The 25,389-nt window shown below is 60.3% G+C and overlaps 1 protein-coding gene across 4 annotated transcripts in view; it reads right to left on the reverse strand.

Moving 5' to 3' along the window:
* Nucleotides 1-227: 227 nt before the first annotated feature.
* The window catches only part of SH3TC1 (SH3 domain and tetratricopeptide repeats 1), a 37,479-nt gene continuing 12,317 nt past the window's right edge, over nucleotides 228-25,389 (reverse strand). For 3 of the 4 annotated variants that reach the window (XM_022554747.3, XM_089911457.1, XM_022554748.2), the window contains 14 exons: nucleotides 24,357-24,462; nucleotides 23,458-23,604; nucleotides 22,665-22,845; nucleotides 21,775-21,851; nucleotides 20,764-20,959; nucleotides 17,390-17,523; nucleotides 15,711-15,749; nucleotides 12,417-14,081; nucleotides 9,721-9,901; nucleotides 8,449-8,599; nucleotides 7,092-7,214; nucleotides 6,257-6,407; nucleotides 5,193-5,389; nucleotides 228-585 (listed from right to left, as the gene is read on the reverse strand). In XM_022554747.3, coding sequence (XP_022410455.2) covers nucleotides 328-585; nucleotides 5,193-5,389; nucleotides 6,257-6,407; nucleotides 7,092-7,214; nucleotides 8,449-8,599; nucleotides 9,721-9,901; nucleotides 12,417-14,081; nucleotides 15,711-15,749; nucleotides 17,390-17,523; nucleotides 20,764-20,959; nucleotides 21,775-21,851; nucleotides 22,665-22,845; nucleotides 23,458-23,604; nucleotides 24,357-24,462 — 3,606 coding nt within the window. In that variant the 3' untranslated portion in view covers nucleotides 228-327. Of the gene's footprint in view, nucleotides 586-5,192; nucleotides 5,390-6,256; nucleotides 6,408-7,091; nucleotides 7,215-8,448; nucleotides 8,600-9,720; nucleotides 9,902-12,416; nucleotides 14,082-15,710; nucleotides 15,750-17,389; nucleotides 17,524-20,763; nucleotides 20,960-21,774; nucleotides 21,852-22,664; nucleotides 22,938-23,457; nucleotides 23,605-24,356; nucleotides 24,463-25,389 lie in introns of those variants that run through there. The other variant, XM_022554749.2, reaches the window with a different exon arrangement.

The following is a 25,389-nucleotide window of genomic DNA, read 5'->3' on the forward strand; positions in this document are numbered from 1 at the left end:
CCCAGGGAATCCCACCACCTGAAACTGGGGTTTGAGGGGAGGACTTGCCCAAAGCCACACCGTGAGTGACTGGCTGGGGGGACCTGGCCTGGGTCGGCTAGACTCACAGTCCTGCCCGCTCATACCCGAGGACGGGATGCAGCAGCAGGGTGGCCCCCGGGGACAGGGCCCAGTCCCCAGACACTCCCCAGGAGGCAGCCCAGGGAGGGGAGCCTGAGGACTCCAGGTTCGGCAAAAAACATTTATTGCTACTTGACCCCTGCCCTCGTGCCCGCATTTCCCAGGAAGCGAGCCCCCTGAGACACTGGGACAGACGGAGGCCACGGCTCAGGACGGTGGCCCGGGGACCAGCCAGGCCGCCCGCCCGCAACACCGCCCAGGGGCCAGGTGTCCCCGGCGGATGTTAAGCTCGGTGGCAAAGGTCCGAGCCTTCTGGTAGAAGAACAGGGACTTCTCCCGGTCCAGGAGGAAGTTGTGGTAGATGGCAGCCAGGCGCGTGTAGATCTTCATCTGCGCCTTCTTGTTGCCCAGGTCCACGGCCGCTGCCAGTGCCAGCTGGTAGTACCCGGCCGCGTCGAGCGGGTCCTGCAGGGGGCACGGCATGTAATCAATGGGACAGCTCTGCACCGGGTGCTTTGGGGGAGCTGTCTCCCCCAAGGCTGTGCCCTGCCTACCCCTCCAACCCCAGGGCTGGGCCCACGACAGGGCTCCAGGGGGACAGGACGCTTCATCGCCCCAGACGGGCCACAGCTTCAGTGCCTCTGGGCTGGCCGTGCATGCTTCCCCCAAGGAGGCGCCCACCTGCTCCCGGGGCTGCCTGAGAGCAGCTGGAGGTCTGCGGGGGCCTGGACTGGTGTCTCGGTGGCCCTGGTCCCTCCTGTGCTCTAGACCCACTGGTCCTCCCCCTTCCTGGAGCCAGGGTCTCGAACCTCGTAGCACCCAGCATCCCCTCGTCCTGGAAGCCTCTTCCCTGCTCACCCCTGGGAACTGGGGGGACATCTGTGGCTTCCCCTTGAGCTGAGCTGGGGTCTAACCGGCTGCTCTGAGAGCCCCCAGCAGGGCTACCCCGGCCCAGGGTGGCCACGGCTTGACTCCCTCCAGCCCACGTCCACACTGATGCCAGCACGAACGGCCTTCCCCAGGCCAGGCCCAGCGCAAAGCCGCTCACGGGTGTCATCTCAGAATCCCCTGCAGCTCCAAGGGGGCGTGCCTCCCCCCAGGTCATGGGATCCCGTTTCAGACACATCTTTGCCTCAAACCCAACGTCCCCAGGCTGGGATGTTCCCCCACCCCCGCCAACTCCTGTCTCCCACCCCAGCATCCCCAGGTCCTCCACCCAAGGTCACCCAAGGGACTGCTCCAAACCCAAACCCAGCCCGGCCACCCCCTGCTCACAACGCCTGCCCAGGACAGAGGACAAAGTCCAAAGTCACCAGCCCTGGCCCCTCACTCCCCCCCACCGCCCCCCGCCGAGCAAGGACCCAGAAGACAATTAAAGCAGGTGTGTGTAGCAGTTCAGTGACACTGTCCCAGCCCCGGCCCCGGCCAGGCACAGGACTCTGTGTGGATGGCAGGGACAGGGAGGCCAACACGGCTGATTCTGGAACTACAGGACCACAAGGGTCGACCAGCGCTGAAACAGAGGGAAGCTGTGGGAGCCTGGGAAGCACCTGACTCAGCCTGGGGTGGGATGGGAGGGCTTCCTGGAGGAGGAGGCATCTCAAATAATGGAAGGAATTGGCCAGAGTGGGCGGTTGGGGGTGGTGGTGTGCATTCCTGTGCATGTGTGCACATGTGTGTGTAGAGGCTAGCGGGTGGCAGACCCAGAATTCACACTCAAATCTTTCCTAGTCCAAGCCTCGCTCTTTCAGCTATGACCCACTACACACAGGCTAAAGATGGTCCTGCCTCTGTCCAAGTCCTCTTTCTCCTTCCCATCACTGCCCCAAGCAGGAGAGCCCCTGGGTCACACACAGGGCACGAGGGGGCCGCTTTCCCTCCTGGGCATGTGGAGAAGGATGGGAGGTGAGGGAATTCCAAGGCCTCAGCATGGTAAAGGCAGGCGTGGCCTTGGCAGGGCGATCACGGTGAGGCTGTGGATGGTAGCACAGCCTGGGAAGCCCATTTGGAGGGAAGCGAAGGCGTTCTCTGCCCCTTGACCCCAGCTGCCCGGCCAAGGGAACCTGGCCTCAGCTGCAGCCCTGCCCTTTCCTTCCTGCCCGGAGTGACCGTGGAGGGATTAGCCCCCATCCCCAGGGCTCCCTCCCAGCGTCAGAGGCCAGCGAACGCTCCGCCTGGGCTTAGATCAGATACCTGGGGTCTGGAACTGACCCTGGCCTGGCTCACCCCCACTTCCCCATCTTGGGTAAATCTGTTCACCTCCCCAGCCTCAGTTTCCCCTTCTTGTTTTGAGCTGAGGAACCTCACACGGCTCCCTGCTGAGGTACAGAAGTGATCATGCAGAACCTGGGGTGGTACGTGCTCGATGTGGCCCTATCCTCAGACCGTCCAGGGCCACAAGGCTCGGGGCGAACGGAGAGGTTGGCTCAGGAGAGGCTGGCCCCAGTCGCTCCACCACCAGGCCCCCCGTCCAGGAGGGGGTCCCTGATGTGGAGAGAACGAGCAGGGTCGCAGGGCCCCAGGGTGCCAGGGTGTGAGTCTCGGAGGCCCATGCCCGCAGGGCCACAGGGCTGCAGAGTCCCAGGTGCTGAAGGCGAAGCGCGCTATTCCTCATTCTACCGTAATTAGCTACCCACTCCTGGCCTCAGTCTCTGCCCTGTCCTGTGGACTCACCAGATCCTCCTACAGCAAAGCATTTGAAGAGCCAACCACACAAACCCCGGACAGCACGGAGCCCGGACACCATGGAGTCTGGACAGAACAGAGCCCGGACAGCACGGAGCCTGGACAGCACGGAGCCCGGACACCACGGAGCCCGGACAGCACGGAGCCCGGACACCACGGAGCCCGGACACCACGGAGCCCGGACACCATGGAGCCCGGACAGCACGGAGCCCGGACACCATGGAGCCTGGACAGCACGGAGCCCAGACACCATGGAGCCTGGACAGCACGGAGTCTGGACAGACTATAGCCCAGACAGCACGGAGCCCGGACAGCACGGAGCCCAGACGGCACGGAGCCTGGACAGCATGGAGTCTGAACAGCAAGGAGCCTGGACAGCACGGAGCCCGGACAGCATGGAGCCCGGACAGCATGGAGCCCGGACAGCATGGAACCCGGACAGCACGGAGTCTGGACAGCGCAGAGTCTGGACAGCACGGAGCCCGGACACCACGGAGCCTGGACAGCACGGAGTCTGGACAGAGTATAGCCCGGACAGCATGGAGCCTGGACAGCATGGAGTCTGAACAGCAAGGAGCCTGGACAGCACGGAGCCCGGACAGCATGGAGCCCGGACAGCATGGAGCCCGGACAGCATGGAACCCGGACAGCACGGAGTCTGGACAGCGCGGAGTCTGGACAGCACGGAGCCCGGACAGCACGGAGCCCGGACACCACGGAGCCTGGACAGCACGGAGTCTGGACAGAGTATAGCCCAGACAGCATGGAGCCTGGACAGCATGGAGCCTGGACAGCATGGAGTCTGAACAGCAAGGAGTCTGGACAGCACGGTGCCTGGACAGCATGGAGCCCGGACAGCATGGAACCCGGACAGCACGGAGTCTGGACAGCACGGAGTCCGGACAGCATGGAGCCCGGACAGCACGGAGTCTGGACAGAATATAGCCCGGACAGCATGGAGCCCGGACAGCACGGAGCCTGGACAGCACGGAGCCCAGACAGCATGGAGCCCGGACAGCACGGAGCCCGGACAGCACGGAGCCCGGACAGCACGGAGTCTGGACAGCACGGAGCCCGGACAGCATGGATCCCGGACAGCACGGAGTCTGGACAGCACGGTGTCTGGACAGAACGGAGCCCGGACAGCATGGAGCCCGGACAGCACGGAGTCTGGACAGCACGGTGTCTGGACAGAACGGAGCCCGGACAGCATGGAGCCCGGACAGCATGGAGCCCGGGCAGCATGGAGTCTGGACAGAACAGAGCCCGGACAGCATGGAGCCTGGACAGCACGGAGCCCGGACAGCACGGAGCTTGGACCCCGGTGGGGCTCAGCCGCAGGGGTCATCACTGCCCTTGGGATCCCCCAGCACTGCCTGGCTCTGACATAGCAGAGGCTGCAGTGATCACTTCTGACCACCATGTGTCACCAGTGCACAGGCTGGTCTGCCCCATAGACAGGGGACTGGGGGTTACCTGCAGGGAGTGGGGGATCTTCCAGGGCCACCCCAGCTCCTAGATGCCATTAGTTGGGGAGGGGAAAGGGAAGTGCTCAGCCCCTGGGCTGGGGCACCCTCACCCCTCAACCAACACAGAGCAGGGACACTGTGCAGGTGCTGTGCTAGACCCGGAGTGGGGGTGATGGGGGGTGTCTGCCTGTACGGGGGGTGGCGGGAAACAATAGAGGAGACATTTCCAGGCCCTTGTCTGCATCCACTGCGGGGCTCAGAGACAAATGGAAAAGCGGTCCCCTTCTCCTCCCAGTCCTGCGGCTCTGACAGGGCAGCGGCTCAGCCAGGGTGCTTGAGCGGTATCCCTGCCATAAAACCTGTGGCACCCCACCTTGAGCCCCAGTTTCCCTCTCTGTGAAGTGAGGTGATAATAGTGCCCCTACCCGCATCCAAGTGATGTGAGGATTCCAGGAAGGAAGCGCTCTGCACAGACTGCCAAACTTCCTGGAGGAGATGCCAGGGTTTGGGTTGCACCTTGCAACGTGGGTCTCTGGGAATGACGGTGACCCTTCCCCTGCCCCAGGAATGTCTTTATCCCCCTCCCCCATTATTTTGTGGCTAATTCCTGCTTGACTCTCGAGACTCAGCTTTGCGGTCACCTCCTCCAGGAGCCCCCCGCCGCCACTACGCTCCATTTTGTCCCTTACCCAATGGCTGCATCATCCATTCACACGTCAGCCTCCTGCACTGACCATGAGCTCTAGAGGGCAGGGCCTGACCCGCAGGGGGACTCAGAGAGTGTCCGCTGGCCTCGCCTCTCCTCACAGGAAGCCCAGAGCTCCGGGGAGACCACTGGGACCCAGGCCTCCCCGGTGTGGGTGCACGATGGCTGCCTCGCCCCAGCGTCCCAGCCCTGCCTGCACCTGCACCCCCCACCTTGAGGTCGTAGAAGATGATGTCGCCGAGCACCAGATACACCTTCACGTAGTACAGGGTCTCCTCGTCAAATTCCAGTGGCGAGGTGCAGAGCGAGAGTGCCTTGAGGTAGAAGTGCTCGGCCAGCTCCCCGTGGCCCAGCTGCTGGTGCAGGGCGGCCAGCCGATGGTAGGCCACCCGCTCGTTCAGCCGGTCCCCTGGGGATGCAGGGAGGGGCCACGAGTGAGGACACGGCTGCTCAGGGTGGCAGGGCACAGGCCAGCCAGGAGCACCCGGCCGTCACCGTCTCCGAGCTCCAGCCGGCCCCTTCCTGGCCCCAGACTCACTTTCCCACCTGTATAGGGGACCTGATAAGGCTCGCTCCCCTTCTTCCTCAGGGATGCGGCAGAGTCATGGATCACGCTGCCCTGGCTCTGGGCCTGCACGGACCCTCCTGGACGGGGGGCTTTGGTTACTGTTTTGACTGGAGAACCCAAAGTCCTGCGGTCTGTGCACCTGCAGGTGCCAGGGCTCTGGTCAACCTGCAAACACGACCTTTGGCCTCCCGCTGTACAGTCAGCGGCCCCTACCCCGTCCTCGGGGAGTCACCACACGAGGCTGTCTCCAAGATCCTCCCCCTTCCAGGACTCCCCTGCTGAGCACCTACTGTGTGCCCAGCCCTCTTGGGCTCCCTGTCTCGGGGAAGACATTAGGCACAGAGGGATGCCGGGCATTGAGGGACCGGCCTCTGGAAAGGGGACCGGGATTTGGCCAGCCAGCAGGGGCTGCTGGTGGCGAGTGGGGAAGGGACAGCGGGAGGGGACAGCAGGCAGAAAGGCATGGGGTGGGCCCGCCTGGCGCCTTGGCCAGCCTCGTGGTCAGCTAGGTGGGGGGCAGCGGGGGAGCCGCAGAGCTGGCGTTGCTGGTCCAGCCTGCGGCGCTTCCTGAGACCCCAGGCGGGCGGGCGGGCGGGGCGGGTGCGCTGCTGCCCGTCTCAGCAGCCTGGCCCGCAGGAGAGGCGCCTGCAGCCCAGGAGACGCGCGGCCGCGCTCAGACCTCAGGGGTGGGCCCGGGGTGCGGCTTACCGAGGGTGATGCTGAGTGCCAGGGCCGTGTGGGCGAACTCCAGGCCCTCCTGCGGCGCCTCCGTCTCGGCCAGCAGCGCTGCCAGCTTGTTGCAGAGCCGCAGCTCGGCCTCTTGGCTCCCCGTGTTCACGGCCAGGGGCAGCGCCCGGTCCTGCGAGCACAGGCGGGCGGGTCAGGCCTCCGCCCGCAGCAGCCAGACAGGCCCAGTACCCTCCTCAGAGCCCCCACTAACCCACTGGAGCTTTACACAGCTCTGCCCCCCCAGGAAAGGCCAGCTCAGAGTGGCGTGACACCCCCAGCGTCACTGGGCCATGAGTAAGCTGGGTGTGAGCCTTGCCCATTGAGCTACACCACACACACTCAGACCAGCCCTGACCCTCCTGGGTGGTGGGCGCCTGACCAGGAAGGTCCAACACCCCTCTAGGCTCTAAATACGCCGCGATTATCTGCCCCCTGGGGCTGAGCCACACGCACGCACGAGCTGGGTAGGCGGACGGGGAGAAGCTGCCCTCCCTGGCAGGCACGTGCAGACCTGGCCCTGGTCCGGGTCCTCCCCCTGATGTGCTGTGTGTCCTTAGGCACACCCCTGTGCCTCTCTGAGCCTGTTTCTTCATCTGTAAAACGGGGACAGTCCTCGCATCCCAGGGTTGTTTGGATCACGGGGATGCATGTCCTATGATGGTCCTTCTTTGCTCTGTCCCTCCCAGGCTGGGGATGGGGGCCAAGGTCATCCCTGACCAAACCACTGGGAAGCTAAACATGTACGTGGGGGATGCTGCTTCCAGGAGGGATGCCCCCTGAGGCCCACCCGCCTGGACCCACAGCCGCCGCTCACCCGGTAGAAGGACACGGCTTTCTCCCGCTCCCAGGTCCCGTTGAAGAAGATGTCTCCAGCCGCCTCAAAGAGCTGCAGCCCCAACTTGGGGTCCCCTGTGTACAGGGCCACGTTCTGTGCCACCTGTGGGGATGCAGAAACTCTCATGGGTCCCCCAGTGACCCGGCAGGGCGAGGCGGCCGGGCCCGCTGGGGGAAGCTCACAGCCACCTGCCGGCCGCCCGGGACCCTCTATCACACTGACACGGAGTGAGGGTTCTTTCCTCTCATACACCTCAGTCCCTGTGCATGCGGGGCCCTCATCACCTGCTGGCATGAGGACAAATCATCTAAGCCCTGTGTCCCAGGAGGAGGCCTTTCCAGCTGAGGCCCCAGGAGCCAGCACGTGTGGGCTGGGGAGGCACTTGGGACGGAACTCAGAGCCAGCCTCCGAGTCCCGCCAGCCATGCCCAGACCACAGCATCCTCTGCTCGGCTTCACCCGGGGCTCCCAAATCCTGGCTCCTTGGCCCCCTATTTTCCCTCCCAAGCACTTAGAGACACCCGACCGCATGTCCACTTGTCTCTCCTGCCAGAGGACTGAGGCTGTCGCTCCTCTGCTGCATCCAGGGCTTCGCACGTGCCTGGCGCATAGTAGGTGCTCAGAAAAAAAACGCCGAGTGACTGAGGGGACCAGCCCTGGTCCGCAGTCCAGCCACACCCAGCGGCTCGCAGCCCTGACCTTGCTGCACTCCCGGGCACCGCTGGGCCTTTGCACCTATGAGTCCTGGTGCAGGAATACCCCATATGCCTACCACCGCCCTACAATTCAAACAGCCTCCGTGACCCCAGGCTGACCGAGCGCACCCCCGGCTCCTTTCTGTGCCGCAGCCCTGGCCTCAGGCAGCATTGCTTGTAGAGGAGGCTGTACCCTCCACCAGCTGCCAGCTACTGATCTGGTTCATCAACCCCGGCCTGGCCCAGGGGAGGTACACAGCCGGTGCCCAAAAAGGAAAAAACCCCACAAGGCTCTTGTGTCTCTCAATTTGTCACAAATCACGTCATGTTTGAGAAACTGTCAAAAAACGGAGCTTCTGTGATAAATGTGTTTTTTAAGGAGAAATGCTGTGCACTGCTGAAGCAAGTTCTGTGTGTCAGCTGAGTGGGCACAACATTTGCACATTTATCGAGCACTTGCTGTGTACCAACACAGTCGGGGGCACTGTCCCCAGAGCCTCTGTCCCCAGAGCTCAGTTGGTTATGGAAGATGCTGGAGGTCTGGGGCAGCGGGAGATGGCGCGGGCACCTGGCACGCGGCGGCTTAGGGATGAGTGGGCGGGTGGGTGAGTGACCGCGCGCACACGCCCGGAGCCCTCGCACCTGGATGTAGAGATCCACCAGCTCGTTCTGCTGGAGGATATAGTAGATCTTCCCCGCCTGCAGCCAGGCGTGTGCCTCCTTGTCCTTCTTCTGCAGGTCGATGAATATCCCCAGACTGCACTTCGTGTAGTCCAGCGCGGATTTGTAGGCCCTGGAATTAGATGTGGGCGGTCAGAACAGGTCTCCCAGGCCGGCCGCCCACATGGAGTGGATGGGGTTCTCCCCGGGGCCGTCTGGTGACCATGGACCTGAAACGTCAGGAGCAGGAAAAGTGTCTGCCCTTCCCAGGCTGTTGGGAGATCCGGGATGAACATACAGCAACTCGTCCAGCAAAGATGAAGGAGGCCCTTGGGATGGAAGCGGGCAGCCTCAAGGCAGGAAGAGCGTGCTGTTCGTCTGCCTCACTTCCCCAAACACAGGCCCGTGTCACTTCCAGACGCAGCAGGGATTGTGGCCACTGGGCAGAAATTTAGAGATCGTCCAGGCTACTGGCTATCACACCAAGGGAAAATCGGAACCACCCAGGGGGGCTGTTCAGACACAGATCGCAGGGCTCTGCTCCCAGAGCTGCTGACTCAGGAAGTCTGGAGTGAGGCCTGGGAATGTGCATTTCCAACCAGCGCCCCGGCAAGGTGGAGGCTGCCGATCCGGGGTCCCCACTTTGTGGAGCATCGATCTAGGTCGCTGGCCCATTGGCCCTGCTGTGAAACCGAGGCCCGAGGATGAGAGGCAGAGGCCAAGACTGGCACATCTCCTGAGTCCTGGGGAACCTGGCTCCTTCCCTGCCCTCGGGGAGCCCCCACGCTGGAGGGGTTGTTGTGAGACTCTGCCAGCCTGCAGGCTGTGTGGTCCAGCCATTTGTGACCCACCCCCGGTCAGGACGCTCTGGGTGGGCTTCTTCACATGTGGTTCTGAAATCCTGTCCCAGGGAAGCAGGTGGGACAGTCAGCTGTCTCCAGTGGATGAGAATCCTCTGGGCACACGTGGCTGCTGTCCTCACATCTGAGGGGACAGACGAGGACCAGACTACCTTGCCCAGAGCTGGGCCAGTGAGAAAAGACTCAGGGCAGAGCGGGGTCAGCTTCCAGAAGCCACCACGGCAGGAAGAAAGGTCCAGAAGCACATGCTCTGCCTCCCTTGGGGATGAGACCAGGCCCGCTGGCCCAGAGCCTGTCTGACCCTAAGGGATGAAATGGCCCTTGAGGAGGGGCTGTCCTAGGATGGTGGTCCAGCATCCTCACCACCCTTCCCGCCCCCAGGGCCAGCCCTCACCTCTCGGTGCCCAGGGACAGGTAGAGCTGGCTGATGGCCTCCAGGAGCTGCCCCTCCAGCACCTTGTCGGCCACCCTGCGGGCCAGCGAAAGCTGGAACTCGTGGTAAACGACGCACTGGGCCTCACTGGGCATGACTGTGCTGTAGAAGTGACACAGCCGCTGGACGGCGTGCAGCTGGCCTGGGCGGGAGACAAAAGGAAAAGGCCCCCATCATGCATCACAGCAACGTTTGCAGGGTCAAAGTCCCCTGCTGGGTGCCCGCCTCTGTGAGCTGGGGTCATTGCACATGCAGACAGGCTGAGTGTCCTGCTCAAGGTCACACAGCCGGCGAGCATCTCGAGACAGGGCCAGGCCAGGCACGTCACAGGGGCTCGAGGGACAGCACCGACCACTTTTATAACCCTCAGGCTGGGCCGTCCTGGCCAGGCTCTCCCACCGCGCCAGGGTGCTGTTTCTGCTTCACAAAGCTCCTCCCAGCCAAACAGGGGCTGCCCTTACATTGAGCGGACAAGGCAGGGATCACCGGCACCCCCCTGTGGCAGAGGGGCAAGCTGAGTTCAAAGCTGGAGCACACGGCATGCGGTGGAGAAGGGATTCAAATCCAGCTCCGGTATTCCAGAGCCGATGCTTCTTCATGAAGCCGGGCTCCAAGCCCTCAGCCATACTTGCCTCTCCTAAAACCAGAGGGTTGGGAACCGTTGGGAGCTTCCACTCTTAAAAATGACCCGGGGATGAACAAGCCAAGAGAAGACTTGAACGACACGGCGAACCAACCAGACCTAACAGACCACAGAACACGTCCCCAGCAACAGCAGAACACGTGTTCTTCACGTGCCCACGAACATTCTCCAGGAAGGACCAGAGGCTGGATCACAAAACTATTCTCTGTAAACATAAAAGGATTGAAACCATGCGAAGCATGTTCTCCAGGTGCAACGGAATGAAATCAGGAATCAGTAACAGAAGGAAGTTTGGGAAATTCACAGATCTGTATACATGAACAGCATATTCCTCAATCACCAATGGGTCAAGGAAGGAAACTAAAAGATATTTGAGATGAGTGAGCATAAAAGCACAACGTACCACAATTTAGGGGATGCAGAGAAAGCAGTGCTTAGAGGGACTTTATTACTGTAAATGCTTGTGTCAAAAAAAGAATAAAAAATTCAAATCAAAACCCTAAACTTCCCCCTTAAGAAACTAGAAAAAGAAAAGTTAATTAGACCCAAAGCAAGCAAAAGGAAGGAAAAATAAAAGTTCAAGCGGAAATGATAAAATGATAGAGAATAGAAAGATAGAGAAAATCAATGAAACCCAGTGATGGTTCTTTGAAAAGATTAACAAAATTGACAAATCTTTAGATGGACTGACCGAGAAAAAAAAGAAAGAAGATGAAAATCACTAAAACCAGGAGTGAAAAAGGGGACATTACTACCGATCTCACGGAAATAAAGGGCATGCTATGAACAGCTGTATGCCAACAAATTAGGTAACCAAGATGGAATGGACAAATCCTAGGAAGACACAAACTACTGAAAGGGGCTAAAAAAGGAACCAGACCAAGCACGGAGTGACCCTGGGGTGTCACCCTAGCCCTTAGTCTCCTCACTGTTCAATACAGGGGAGGAGCAAACAACGTGACCCTCTGGGTCCCCCAGCTCTGCATTCCCAAGTCTGAATCCCCCAGTGCCCGGGTTTGGGGAGGTGGGTCAAAGGAGGTTTCTGATAGGCACACGGGGGGGCCATGTTCCACTGCCAAGCACCACCAGGACCTGCCTGAGGGCACAGGGAGGGTCAGGGACCCAGCTCTTGGTTCCTTCTGGAGGTCCAGAGGGACTCCTTCCAGCCTCAGTGAGTGGTCTACATCCCTCAGTAGCTCCCCAGCGCTCTCAGGAAAAACACCAAACCACAGTCTGGGCTCCTGGGCCCCTGCCTAGCTTCCCACCTAAGGTTCGGCCCAGCTCACTCACCCCAGGGCCTTTGCACTGGCTGCTCCTTCTGCCAGACCCCCATCCCGTGCTTGGCTAAAGCCTCCTCATCCCTCAAGTCCCAGACTAATCAGACTGCCCCGACCTACGAGTTGAGGCCTGGTGCCCCCATATTTAAGCTGAGCTCCTGCTTTTGTGGCTCTTGTGACCCAGGCATCTGTTTCCCACGCTTGGCCGCCAGCCCCCAGTGAGGACCACTCGGGTCCCTTTGCAGGTGGAGCCCCGCACAGAGCCTGGAGTATCCACACAAGTAGCTGTTGGATGAAGCAACTGTCCTGCACCCTCTGTGCAGGGGAGATGCCAGGTGTGCAGGGCTGCTGGGAGATGCCAGCACCAGCTAAAGCACCCAGCATTCAAGGCCCAGGTGGCTCCTCGGCACGGCTGCCCCCGCCTGGCCTGGGCCACGTCCAGGGTCACCACCGCCCATTTGCCGGAGACTGCCAGGATTCCTGGCCTCGGGACTTTCAATGCCCAAAGCGGGACGGTCCCAGGCAAACTGGGACGAGTCCTTTGCCCTGGTGACATCTGGCCCGGCGTGGGACACCTCAAGGCATCTGCAAACGTCTGCTGGTTTCCAGTACTCGGCATTGTCAGTGCAAAAACAACCGCTCGCCTCTGAATCGCAAACCCCAGGTGTGTTCTGAACAGAGATGGAAAGAAAACGTGTTTTCTTTCTTTCCAGGAAGCCAGTGTGGTCCACACTTACTCTCCAAATGGTCCGTCTCCACGGCGACCAGAAAGGCCCACTCGTAGTAGCACTTGCCCTGCCGGGTGAGGGCCCTGCGGGTGCACAGGTGACCCAGCCGCAGGAGCACCTGGGTGAAGTCTGGGCCGCACTCTCCACTGGGCAGCCGCGAGAAGAGCTTCACGGACTCCAGGAAGTAGTGCTGGGCCAGCCTGCCGGCGCCGGTCTGCAGGCACAAGGTCCCGAAGTTGGCCAGGACCACCGCCTTGTTCCGCTGGTGACCCAGGCGCCTGGCGACCCGCAGGGCGCGGTAGTAGCCCTCGGCCGCCTGCTGAGTCCTGCGCATCCTCTTCAGGCCAATAGCTGCCATGTTGGCGATCACGCCTTCCTGGTCCAGGGCAGCCACCGCCGCCTCCAGGACGGACTCCAAGATGTCCAGCGCTGCCGGGATCTGCCTGTGAAGCACGTGCAACCAGGCGAGGGCCACCAGGCGGTCCACGACCGTGCGGCCGCCGATCTGGGCGTCCATCTCCGCGGCCCGCGTCATGAAGGTGATGGCCCTGCCCTGTTGCCCGTGCTGGCTGTGCAGCCGGGCCAGGCTGGCGTAGATGGGGCCACGCAGCACCTGCCCCGCGCCCGAGGCCGGGGAGGCCAAGGCCTGCAGGAGGTAGGGGGCGAGCTGGGCGGGGAGGCGGGGGAGCTGGGGGCTGCCCCGCAGGACCAGGGCCGCGCTCCGGAGCGCGCTGTCTAGCGAGCCCCGTGCCCGCCGCGAGGCCACCTTGACGCAGCTCAGTGCCAGGTGTGGGAGGCACTTGCGGCTGTAGACGTCCGCCAGCAGCAGGTAGCAGTCTACAGGCCACGAGGCGCCCGGAGCCCCCAAGGCCCCGTGCAGCTGCAGCAGCCTCTCCAGGTAGGGCAGGGCCTCCTCGGGCCGCTTGTCACGGGCGTGGTTCTTGGCCAGCAGGAAACAGGCCCGGGCCTCGGCCTGCGGGCTGCGGGCGCCGATAGCCCTCCGCAGGCCCAGCTTCAGGAGCCCCGACTCGGCCTCGGAGCCGCCGACGTGGCCGGGTGTCCCCAGGAGCAGGGCCAAGGCCTTGGGCACCACCTGCGCGCACTTCTCCCTGTTCTTCTGCCGCAGATGGACGGCGGCCAGGCTGGTGTACACGGCCGCCACCAGGACGAGGTCCCCGAAGCGGCCCCCCAGCGCCCCCAGGGCTTCCTCGAAGTACACACGGGCCTGGGACAGCTTCAGCCGCCGGACGCACAGCCGCCCCAGCAGGAAGCAGAGCCTGGCCAGGGCCATGGGCAGCCCGGCCTTCTTGGCCACCCCCCGGGCCTCAGCCAGAAGCCGGGCCAGCTCCTCGTCGTCGGTGAAGCCGCCAAACACGCCGTGCAGCCCGGGCGGGGAGAGGCCGTACAGGCCCTGGAAGCCGGCCTCGAAGCCGGGCTTGTCCAGGAACTGCAGCAGGGAGCCCAGGGCCTCCAGGTCAGCCCGGGCATCCCTGGGGTCCAGGCGGAAGGAGGGCCCCTTGGTGTCGGGCGAGCTCGCGCCACCGGATGCCCCGTGGACGCCCGGGGACCCTGGCTCCTTGGGGCAGCCCCGGCAGGACTTGCATCGTTCTAGGACATTCTTCACCTTCTGCAGGGTCTCACGTGGCTCTGGGTGCAGGCAAGGCGGGGGCATCTCTGCAAGTGACCAGAATGCCCACGTGGGTTAGAGTGTGACCTGAGTCCAGGCTGGGCCAGGGGGCGTCCCTCCCCGAGCCGCAGGGTCCCTGTCACTTCTCCCACGGGGCTGCCCTGAGCGTCTGAGATTTCTGTGGATTGTGGAGCGCAGAGCTGGGCACAGTGCGGGGCCGCAGTAGGAGCGACTTCTGGGGGGACACAGAGCAGGTTGGCCAAGCTTTTATCGAGGAATGCTCCTCGCCTTTGCCCTTCCCTCTCAGCCAGGTGAGGAGCCCCCGTGAAATCAATCAGTAGCCAATCAGCCCTGCTGGCCAGCATGAGCTCAAAAGCACCCACAGAACCGACAGTGGCCTGTGTGTCCATCTGCCCGGCTCTAGCGTGGGGGTCATTATGACAGGAAACACCGGGAATGGCTCCCAGAGCCCGGGGCTCCCCCTTCATCTTGGCTGGTTTGGGAATCTGAGGCTCACGGTCACTAAAGGGTTAAAGAGGAGTGCCAGAGAGCCTGGGGACAAGGAGGTGCCCACAGCTGCCCGCCAAGGGACTGTTGGCCTTGGATGGACTCAGCGCCCGGAGGCATGTCCAGCCTCGAGGAGCAAACAAGCTACATTTCCTGTTGCAAAAACGTGGGCTTTGAAGGGGAATTTGTTTGGAAGGAAAGAACCAGGATCTAAAGACTCTTCTGTTTCGAGTTCACTTGTAGAAAAATATGTTCAGAACTGTCTATTAGTCTGTAAAGCCTAAGAATTTAAAAAATTAAGTATGGTTGAGCGGCAAATGTGCGATGTGACCGTGTACTTGATTAGCTAAGAAACTCCTGCATCCAGTGGCGGCAAGTGGGCTCCCCAGGGCATCTTCCCATGTTATCCTGGTTATCCTGTCCCCGACAGCTGAGATCCTCCCCGAAGAGAAGCCTGCAGAGGGTCTGGGGAGGAGGGAGGGCCCTGGAATAGCCCTGGGGCCCCGGGGGCTGGCTTCCGGGCCTCTTCAACCACATCCCACAGTGGTCCGTCTGTGTTTGTGCTTAGATGGATCCCATCCCCAGGGAATCTCAGAGGGTCCTTGGCACCTGTGTCCCCAGGCTCTCCCTGACTCCGACCCCCTACTGTGGGGAGGGGGAGTGTGGAGGGAGAAGGAGGGGGTCTTCCTGAACCAGCCCCCCACAGGAAAGAGCAGATCCTCAAGGGACTTTTCCAACGTAAGGCTCCAAATTCAGCAACCTCCACACCCCCTTCACCCCTCCAAGCAGGGCACGGGGCAAATTTCAGCTTCTCTAGGTTACCTGAAAGGAGCCCAGAATGAGGCATGAGCTCAGACAATGGCAGGGATGGTCCGTCTTTGCTGGGGACAGTGCAGGGGGACCCGGCATGGGCTTGGCAACGGAGAGGTCACCCTCCCTACACAGGCACAGTGCAGGGGGGCTGGCACGTTTGTTGGGGACCTGCTGCGGCAGTGGAGATGAGCCTCACCTCCACCTCACCCGACGTCCACCCTCCAGCCCTCCCCCATGGATGAGTAAGGTCCATGGCCAGCACCCATCCAAACCCAGCTCCGCCCCCTCTGTCTGGCATCACCCCACGGCCCAGCCCCGTGACCGGAGGGACCCCAGGCCATGTGGGAAGAACGTACCATGTTCTTCCTGTTGCTGCATCTCAGCTTCTTCTGTGTCTGAAAAGGGAGAGAAGGAAAGCATCACGGTCCGGCCAGCACCCTCTGTGTCCAGGGCCAAGTCGGGGCGGGGGGTGGGGGCGCACCAGAATCATAACGTCCCTGAAACCAGCTCCCTGAGGGGAAACGGCCTGGGCCGGGGGGGTGGGGCACTGGCCAAGAAGCCACATCTTCCAGGATGTGTCCCCGCCCTAGGCCTCCCCTGCAGGACTCCATCCTCCCTGAGAGGCTGCTGACTTCTGCGGCTCCCGCTCTGGGAACAGGGGACGCGCTCCCCACTGATCCCGTCAGCTCTCCCAGGGGCAGGGCGGCAGATCTGGGATTGACCCCCCTCCTCTCCCACTGCCAGCGCTCCCCTGCGCCTCAGTTCCCACCTCCTGAAAATGGGCTGGCGCTAATTGCCCACGGTGTTGCCATAGAAACCAAAGGAGAAAAAGAGCTGTAAAAACACATGGGAAGTGGGAAGTGCTGCCAACTACAGAGCACCCGGCAGAGAGGGTCCCACAACACCCCGCAAACGAGGGTCCCAATGCGGCCTCCGCAGAAAGAGAAGAAATCGTGTGCCAGGCTGGCTTAAGCCTGATATGCCAAGGTCAAATTTAAGTATGCCCGTTTAGGAAGAAAAACTGATTTGTGGGATCTCGAAAGTTTAAATCTAATATTGGCAGGAAAAGCCTTATAACACGTGTCAGCAAGCAGGCAGAAAAGATGTGTGTGTACATGTGCACATATGTGTGTACATAGGTACACGTATGTGTACATATGTATTCACATGAGTGTGTGCATATGTATATGTACATGCTGGATATGTGGGTGTACATGTATGGCTCTGAGTGTGTCTGTATGTATTCATCTGAGTGTATGTGCATGTGTGTACATATATCTGTGTGGGTGTGTACACATGCGCGCATTTATCTCCATCCAGAGGGGTGAAGGAATGAGCTGTAACGTTATGTCCCCATGACCCGTGGGAGCTGGGGGTAAGTTTGCTCCAGCACCGTCCGCTCTGCTGCATTTCCTTTTGCTGTGGCTGCTGACACACTTCCTTCATCTACGATTTGCACTGCAGCCCAGGGCCCGCACGCTGGCCCTGCCCCAGTGCAGCAGGGGGCCTTAGGCTGGCACCTGGAGTTAGCGGAGGAAAGGCTTCGCTGAGGCCCATCCTCGGGCAGCTGGAAGGCTCGGGCCCGCTTTCCTGCATCTCCCGGCCCCTTACCCTGGCTCCTCTGTGTCTGGCCCGGCACCTCCCCACCTACCGGGAGGGCAGTGACAGCAACTGGCTGATCACCTTTAAGAGCCCAGGGGCTGGCATTCATTACTGTGGCATGACGGGGGAAGCAGAACATTCCCGAAGGGAAGCGGGGTGGGTGCCGCTGTGAACAGTGGGTGAAGCAGATCCATCCAAAGCTCTGCTGAATGGACAGTCCAAACTCACAGAGCCCGGTGCTGACCGAATAGGGCTGATGGGGTCTCAGCCACGGGACAGCTCTGCACCCTTCGCGGTCTTTCCAGAAGTCTGCCCCGAGAAAACTGTCCTAAATCATGGGCTGTAGGGTGTAACCAGCGGCGGGTCCTGAGAGGGGCCCGCAGTCATCCCGAGGGGCGTAGGAAGAGCGCCCCCCAACACCCCACACACCTACCTAAGCTGTACACAGTGCAGACGTCCGTGCTGGACGTCCTCCTGAGTAGCTGCCTGGCATCCTCCTCAGAAAAGCGTCCTTCGCTGCTGAAGAAAGACCTTTCCTCTTCATTGAGAAAAATCACATTTTCCAAGCTGGAAAAAATAAAGTGCATTTAGATTGCACGTTTCCAAGGTTTCACACAAAGACCCTTTTCCACTCCCTCACTTGACAGATGGTCCCTGCATACCTATCCTGTGCCCAGCGGTGAAGACACCAAGATAAAAACAAAATAGATCCTGCCCTTAAGGTTGCTTTGTCTGGCCAGAGGCAGACGCCCAGGAGTGGGAAATGCCATGACAGATGCAGCTGGTCACAGCATCCTGGGAAGGTGAGCTCCTGGGCAGCCTTCAAAGCCCCACCTTAAATGCCCCTTCCTCTGCAAGGCCAGCCATGACAGCTGCAGGCAGACTCAATTCCTCCACACTGCAAGCTCCACACAGAGCCTCACACAACACGAGCTCAGGGCACGTGTGTGCTCTGAAAACTCAGGGAGAGGAAAACAGGAAGGAGACAGGGAGGGGGAGGCAACTTCTGCTTACAGGGCTAAATTATCAGCAAAATATGAAACTTTCACACGCACTTCAGAACTTAGAGGGAGCTCTTTTGAGAAGTTAAAGAAAACCTTAGGGTAGATTGCAGGACCTTCGATAAAATAGGCCTGTATTCCTCAAAAGTGTCGGTGTCCTAAAGGACAAAGAGAACAGGGAACTGTCTCAGATCAAGGAAATGAGACTAAAGAGACAGACAGGTGCTCACATGGGGTCTGGAATTTTCTTTGGCTATAGAGGGAATTACCGGAAAATTTGGTAAAATCTAAGGTCTGCAGATAATAGGATTCTATCAATGTTAACTTCCTGATTTTGACAGTTGTGCTGTGGTCATGCAAATGATGTCCTGATTTCTGGAAACACATATCACATTATTTAGGGGTAAAGGGACATTGTGTTTGCAACTGACTCCCAAAGAATTTAGAAAAAAAAAAAAAAAGAGGAGAAAGTAAACGTCATAACATGTCAACATTTGGGCAACCTGGGTGAAGGACATCCAGGAATTTTATGCCCTTTTTGTATCTTTTCCCTAAGTCTGAAATTATGTCAAAATAAAGTTAAAAGAAATGAATAGCTACCAGAATGCTCATTAAAGAGAAGATAAAAGACTCAGATCTGGAATAGGAAAGATGTTCGGTAAACATCTGTTGAGTGAATGAGGGAAGCTGTTAGGGCTTCTCCAGCTGTAAACAGGACCAATGGCACTGGGCCCTGTCACCCTTCTGGGTTAAGGGAGGGCAAAACAGACTGGCTCATTCCCACAGCAATTGCAGCTCAGCCCGTTAGCAAGCTCAGGACAGGTTTAAGTCACATGGAGCCCAGACATCTGTTGAGCTGTTGTGGTCTCCCCAGAGATGATGACCAAGGGTGCCCAAAGAGTGATCCACAGAACAACAGCTAATAGTGTTGTCTGGGGCTTCCCTGGTGGCGCAGTGGTTGACAGTCCGCCTGCCGATGCAGGGGACACGGGTTCGTGCCCCGGTCCGGGAAGATCCCACGTGCCGCGGAGCGGCTGGGCCCGTGAGCCATGGCCGCTGAGCCTGTGCGTCCGGAGCCTGTGCTCCGCAATGGGAGAGGCCACAGCAGTGAGAGGCCCGCGTACCACAAAAAAAAAAAAAAAAAAAAGTAGTGTTGTCTGGAGGTCAAGTGTGAAGAACGCATTTCAACAGGAGAAAGAAAAGTTTCAGACTCTGGGTGCCTTCCTTGTGCTGGGAATCCCCGTGGACCACCAGCCAGGGCGTGTGGAAAGCACACCGTCACTGATCAAGTTTGAGATGGAGCCCTGGGGGGAACACACTTTGGGAAACTTGGGTCTAGCTGCTGCTCTGGGCATCCGAGCCCAGCCCAGCTTCAAACAGTTTCTGATGAACAGGAGGCCATGGAGCAGACAGACACTTGAATTAGGAAACAGAGTGACCGGTGGGACATGTCATGAAGCCAGAGTGGCCTCCGAGACTTGGTTTGGGAGGCGTTGGTCTGTCTGAGGTGCCAGACAAGAACGAGACGGTATGTATGTCAGGGCTAGCGGGGCGCCGAGGACGAGCATCTCACAGTGCGTCCGAGGGGCAGATGCTGGCCCAGCGAAGGGTCCTTTCTCTACACTGACGCCTGGGCTGAGGTCTTAACAACAAAAGGTCAAGAGCACAGCTGTGCCGGCTGACCACTCTCTCAAGACCCCCCTGCTGCTGCCCAGGGCCAGGCAGTGGGGACTTGGAGGTGACCAGACAGTCCTGGCTCAGAATTCCCTGGATGGGGGTGGGGAGGTCACACGGGGAGTAGAGCACAGCCAGGAAGGGTGCGCCCAGGGATGAGCCATTGGAGGTGAGACTGGGGGCCATCGAGAACCCCCAGGAAAATGGGATGGTCGGGGTGGAGGGGACGTCTCACGTAGAGGGAGGTGCATAACCCAGAATCGTTCTAGAAGGGGTGAGCCAACCCGCACGCTGGCCTCAGGGTGACACAATGGTGAGTGGTGGCCTTTTGAAACTGGGGGTGACCAGGGCCTGGGTTGCAAGAGGCCTTGAAAGACAGGCCCAAAGCTTCGAAGGGCTTTATGAAGGGGAATGACAGGGTGTACTGGCTTGAATAATGTCCCCCCAAAACCCATGTTCCCCTGGACCCTCAGAAGGTAACCTTATTTGGAAATAATAGGATCTTCTCAAATGTGACCAAGTCAAGGATCCTGGTATGAGGAGATGATCCTGGGTTATCCGGATGGTCCCTAAATCCAACGACTGGTGTCCTTACAAGAGACAGACGAGAGGACACATACAGGGAGGAAGCCACGTGAAGACAGAGGCAGAGGTTGGGGTGATGCGGCCACAAGGACCGCCTGAAGCCACAGGATCTGGAAGAGGTGGGAAGTCCCCTCCCGTGGAGCCCCCAGAGGGAGTTCGGCCCTGGCCACACTGTGATTTGGACGTCTGGCCTCCAGTCTGTTGTTTTAAGCCCCCAGTCTGTGGTGCTGTCCCCGCAGCCCCAGGACACCCATGCACGTGGACACCTTTGTATTTCAGGGACCAACCCTGGAAGCACTTGGAGGAGGGGCAGGAGGGGTCCAGACAGGAAGCTGAAGCCATGCCCTGGGGACAGTGGGGTGGCCCTGGGCTAGGCCCAGCCCTGGGAACGGAGGTGGGAGTGACGACCAGGAAGAGGGGCTAGGGAGGGGCAGGAGGTGCCGTCCAGGACACTGCGGATCTGTCACCTGGGAAGCAGGTGGACGGGGTAGGCTTCCCACGGGGGCGGGGGGTGGAGTCAGAAGGGGGTGAGGCCTCAGCCACTCACTCAGACACTTGGCCCTGCGCACTAATGAGGCTCGTCTGCACAAAGGCGACCTGGCCGGAGGCCACGTGCCGGCCCAGGCACCAGGGCAGGCCAGGCACCTGGGCGCCCAGGATCTCGATATGGTCCCCGCTTCGGAAGGTCATCTCTTCGGGCCCTGAGCCCTGGCAGTCCGCCACGGCCGAGGCCAGGCCCATAGCTGCAGGAAGGAGGCCACACGGTCAGTGCTGGGGAGGATAGGGACGGGCGGCCCTCGGCCACAGGGGTGGTGTCCCCGGCCAGGGAACATGCCGTCCTGCTGAGGAACTGAGTTAGCACCTGGCCAGGGTGCGGGGCTGCCGCACACGAGGGGCTGGACATCCATGCGGTACCTGAAGCGGGGGCCTCTTTATCCCCACGCTGAGGATAAGAAACTGAGGCCTGGGGATGTCGATTAACTTGGCCCAGGGCTGTCAGCCTCCAAGGCCAGGGCCCACCCAGGGCAAATCCAGCTGTAAGTGTCCTCCCATGGGGCCTTACGTTCACTTAACAGGTCCACAGGCCACCCAGACACCAAGCAGCCTGGGGCAGAGCCAGTGCACTGGACCAGGGACCCAGGCCGTCTTTTCTAAACAAGACCCCTGCCTCTTGCTCCTCCATTTGCGCATGTGGTGAATTCAGCCGGGGCCCTGCCCACCCCACCTCCACCGTCTGAGGGCCCTCCGAGGTGTCTGACCCAGTGCCAGAAAGAGAGCAGAAGTTGCAGAAGTGCTGGTCAAATAGGGTGTGGAAGTTACTCTCTAGAGGCAGGGTGACCAGGGACCCCAGCCTGGCCTCCCCGCGTGCTGTGTGAGTTTGGACCAGCCAGTGGACCTCTCTGAGCCTCTGTTATTGCCTCGGGAACTGGAGGGGATTCTAGCTATCTCTTCTGCCTTGGGGAGGATTCAGGGTGGGGGCAGAAGCTTCGGGAATCTGGTGCCTGCCCTTCCTCACCCACCTCTTCCCCAGGGGAGGAGGGCCAGTGGAAATACTTACCCATCGGCTGGATGTCCGGCGTCACAGGTCCACCCATGGAGTCGTTGATGGGGTCCCAGGGGACCCTAAGAGCCCACCTGGAGTGGGATGAGAGAGGATTTTAGGTTTAGGGCAGATTGAAACTGTGTGTAGGCTGGACAGGTCAACGGCCCCCAGGGACCCGAGCGAAATCCACCAACCACCCCCACTGCACGTGTGTGCGCACACACACACATACGCCCAGGTGTGCGGCCTTCAGCTCCAGCCATGCACCATGGCCCCCAGCCCAGGTGTCTCCTCCCGTCCCTCACGCTGGCATCCTCGGGGATCTCCCTCCATCACCCCGGGAGAGAAACTCAGCCACAGGCTGTCACTTCATAGACACTGAACATGAGGAGATGCAGTTTCTCTCTTTGCTTTGGCCGCCAGGAAGCTCAAGCCAAGTTTACGCCCCACGTTCAGCACATGAACATGAGCTTGCGTGTTACCCGTCCCTGCCTTCCCCAGGCTGTCCCTGCCTTGGCTCTTATCTGCACACATCCCTGCGTGCTCCCTTACTATGAGCACAGGCTATGTAGCTCCCACAAAAGCTTTCCAGAACAAGCTAGAACAGGAAGCCAGAGCCCCATGCTGTACACTCCCAGGCCATCTCATCCCAGGACATCCCTGCCGGGAGGTGTCACTTTCCTGTTGTACAGGTGGCAGCCCCGAGGCCCAGAGAGCTGGACCAGCTCGCTGAAGCCACACACCGAAAGTAGCAGAAGGGGACGTGGCCAGGTCTGCCTCGGGCTCACACCGGTCCCCGTCTACCAGCCTTGGCCTACCGTTGGGCCCGGGCCTGGGGGAGTCTCCGGGAGGCCGGACAACACGCTGGACCCATAGGAAGCAGAGAAACAAAGGTCGGTACCTACTGATGGAACGGAATCAAAGGCTCCACGGCTGTCCGCTCCTCTGAGGATGTGTTGTGGCTGGGGGCCAAAGAGTCCACTGCCAGGGCCGCCTCTGCCCGGGGAAGCCCCGAAGCCTGCCTGAGGGGCTGGAGGCCATTCATCACTTTCACATGGTGGTCAGGACACAGCACAAAGAAAGGCCCTTCAAAGCGGCAGAGGGTGGTCATTCAGGCGGCTGGACACAGGTGCAGCTGTAGTTTGCAGGCGGGACTACCTGTTCTCCACCAGGGATACCTGCAGGGGTTCCCCCACCCCAGTTTCTGCATTCACAGAAAGACACTGAAGGCCCCAGGGGCCCAGACCTGGAGGCTGGACCTGGGCTGGAGTCCCCACTCCGCCGGGACTTGCCTGGGAGCCTGGCTCAGCCTCAGGCTCTCTGGGCCTCAGTTTCCCTATCTGGGCTATGAGGGGCTCGACATGTGATCCCAAGGGCCCTTCCTGCTTGGACCGCAGCGGCCTCCTCTTGTCCGCTCTGTGGCTGGGGAAGGGCAGGAAGCTAATGCCCTGTTTGCTGCGGCCTCGGAGCCCAACTGTGCGGCCACCGAGGTACTTGGAGCAATAGCTCGGTCAGGAACTCGGGCTTAGGGGGGCGCTGGTCAAACTCCTTTTCTGTTATTTCTTGGGGGGGCCTTTTCCTTGCCCCAAGCGCCCTCAGTCTCCGGCACCTCCAGAGCCCTTCTGCTGCCCGTGGCCCCGGGGCGTCCCAGCCCGGCGAGGAGCTACCCAAGGTCACCATCGCCTGCACAGCACTCACCTTCCTGGAAAAGGAGGCTCTCGTGCGTCAGCTTCAAGGCCTCCTCATCCACGTGGACTTGGATGGCCGTCTCCTGGTCTTCATCAGGCTCGAGCAGCCAGAAGGTCTGGTCCACAAGCAGGTTTTCCAGGCAGTGATGGGTGAAGCCTGGAGCAGACAGCCCTGGTTACCAGTGGGCTCCAGGCCAGCGGCAGGGAAGCCCTGATGGCTGGGTGTTGGCCGAGCCCTGCGCCGACCAAGCCCAGGGAGATGGACCACCCGGTCCTTGGGGACTCGTGGTACCGTCCACTACCTGGGCAGGCCACAGGTCAGACCATCTGGGCTGCGAGAGGACCAGCCGTGATGGTGGACAACTCGTCTGCCTCCCTGTGCCCTGGGAAGTTCGGGCGGGGTCTAGTTACTTCTTCTAGGACCCTCGGTCTCCTCTTCTATGAGATGGGACGGGAGATCAAGGAGATCACGTGCACTGCAGGCGTGGGCACAGCCCTGCTCCAGGCGCACAAGAAACTGTCACTGTGAGTCTAATTTCTCACTTCCTCAGCCCTCAAGTTCCTGAGGGAGTGCAGGAGTGGGGCAGCAAGTTTCCCCAGGAGAGGCACTTAGACGGCCAAAGTCTCCCTTAGAACAGGGAATGTTTCAGAAAGAAAGCACTTGGGTTGAGGTTGAAACAGGGTTTCCTGGTCTGTGCTCGGCCAGTGAGAGCTCATCTGCCCTGGGGGCGAGTCACGCTCAGACCCGTGTGCATCTGCGACTCCGCCCATCACAACCTCACTGAGAACAGATGACGTCCGCAGAGGCCATCATGAACTAACTTAGTCTAAAGCCCCGACTGGTAACATAAAATGCTTGGTGTGTGACAAGCGTACCCATAACGGGGTCTGCGAGGGTCACCGCCTTACCGAGAGCGTGGTAGGTGGAAAACTTCCAGATTTCTTCAAAAGTCTTAAACGTCACCACAATCCGATCCTGGTCACTGTGGATGGACAGCAGCCTGGCCGATAGCTCCTTACGGGGAAGAAACAGAAATGAGAAACAGTCCCAGTGGCTTTGGGGCGTCTGCCCATCAGGAGGACGGAGCCACGCAGCAGAAACATTTTGCAGAAGTGACCCTGGCGGGACTTCCCTGGTGGGGGCCAGTGGGTAAGACTCCACGTTCCCAATGCAGGGAGCATGGGTTCGATCCCTGGTCAGGGAACTAGATCCCACATGCTGTAACTAAGAGTCTGCATGCTGCAACTAAAGATCCCACAAGCTGCAATGAAGATCTCGCGTGCCACAACTAAGACCCAGCACAGATTAATTAGTTAATTTTTTTTTTAAGTGACCCAGATAAGGACTGCAAGCACAGAGCTGATTCCTTTACAACCAAGCTGCTCCTCTCCTGCTTCTCAAGCCAGCTGTGGCTCCCCAGGGCTGTACCAAGCCCCACTCCTTCCCTGAGCTCACAGCCTCCATGCCCTGGACCTGCACCCTCTGTGGCAGAGGTCCAGCATCCCCTCTCCTGACACCCATCCCATGGACACTCCTGGTGGTGCTGGGGCATTAAAAGTGACACCAGCTGACGCTGACCAAGCGGGAGAGGGTACTATTATCATCTCCATCTGGATTAAGAAATAAGGTCCCGGTTCCTTTCTGAGGTCTGACCCTGGGACAGCTGGGATTCAGTCCAGAGCCAGCACGCACCCAGGACGGGCATCACAGGGGCAGCCCCACTGCAGAGCACCGTGCTGGGTGCACCATGCCTGCTGTTCGCAGGTCCTCACGGCAGCTCCGTGACGTAATAAAGCTAAGCATCCCCCGTATGTGGCTGAGGAAGCTGTGTTCACAGAGGCTAAGGGACCTTGGCCAAGGTCAGGCCAGGCTGAGCACAAGGTCAGGTTGTGGCCTCTCAACCCTAAGCCATGGGGAGGTCACCCAGCTCAGCCTCCTTCC

The sequence above is a fragment of the Delphinapterus leucas genome, chromosome 5 (assembly GCF_059928025.1).
Source record: "Delphinapterus leucas isolate spDelLeu-1000000601 "Yukka" chromosome 5, BTC_Dleu_Yukka2, whole genome shotgun sequence".
NCBI lineage: Eukaryota > Metazoa > Chordata > Mammalia > Artiodactyla > Monodontidae > Delphinapterus > Delphinapterus leucas.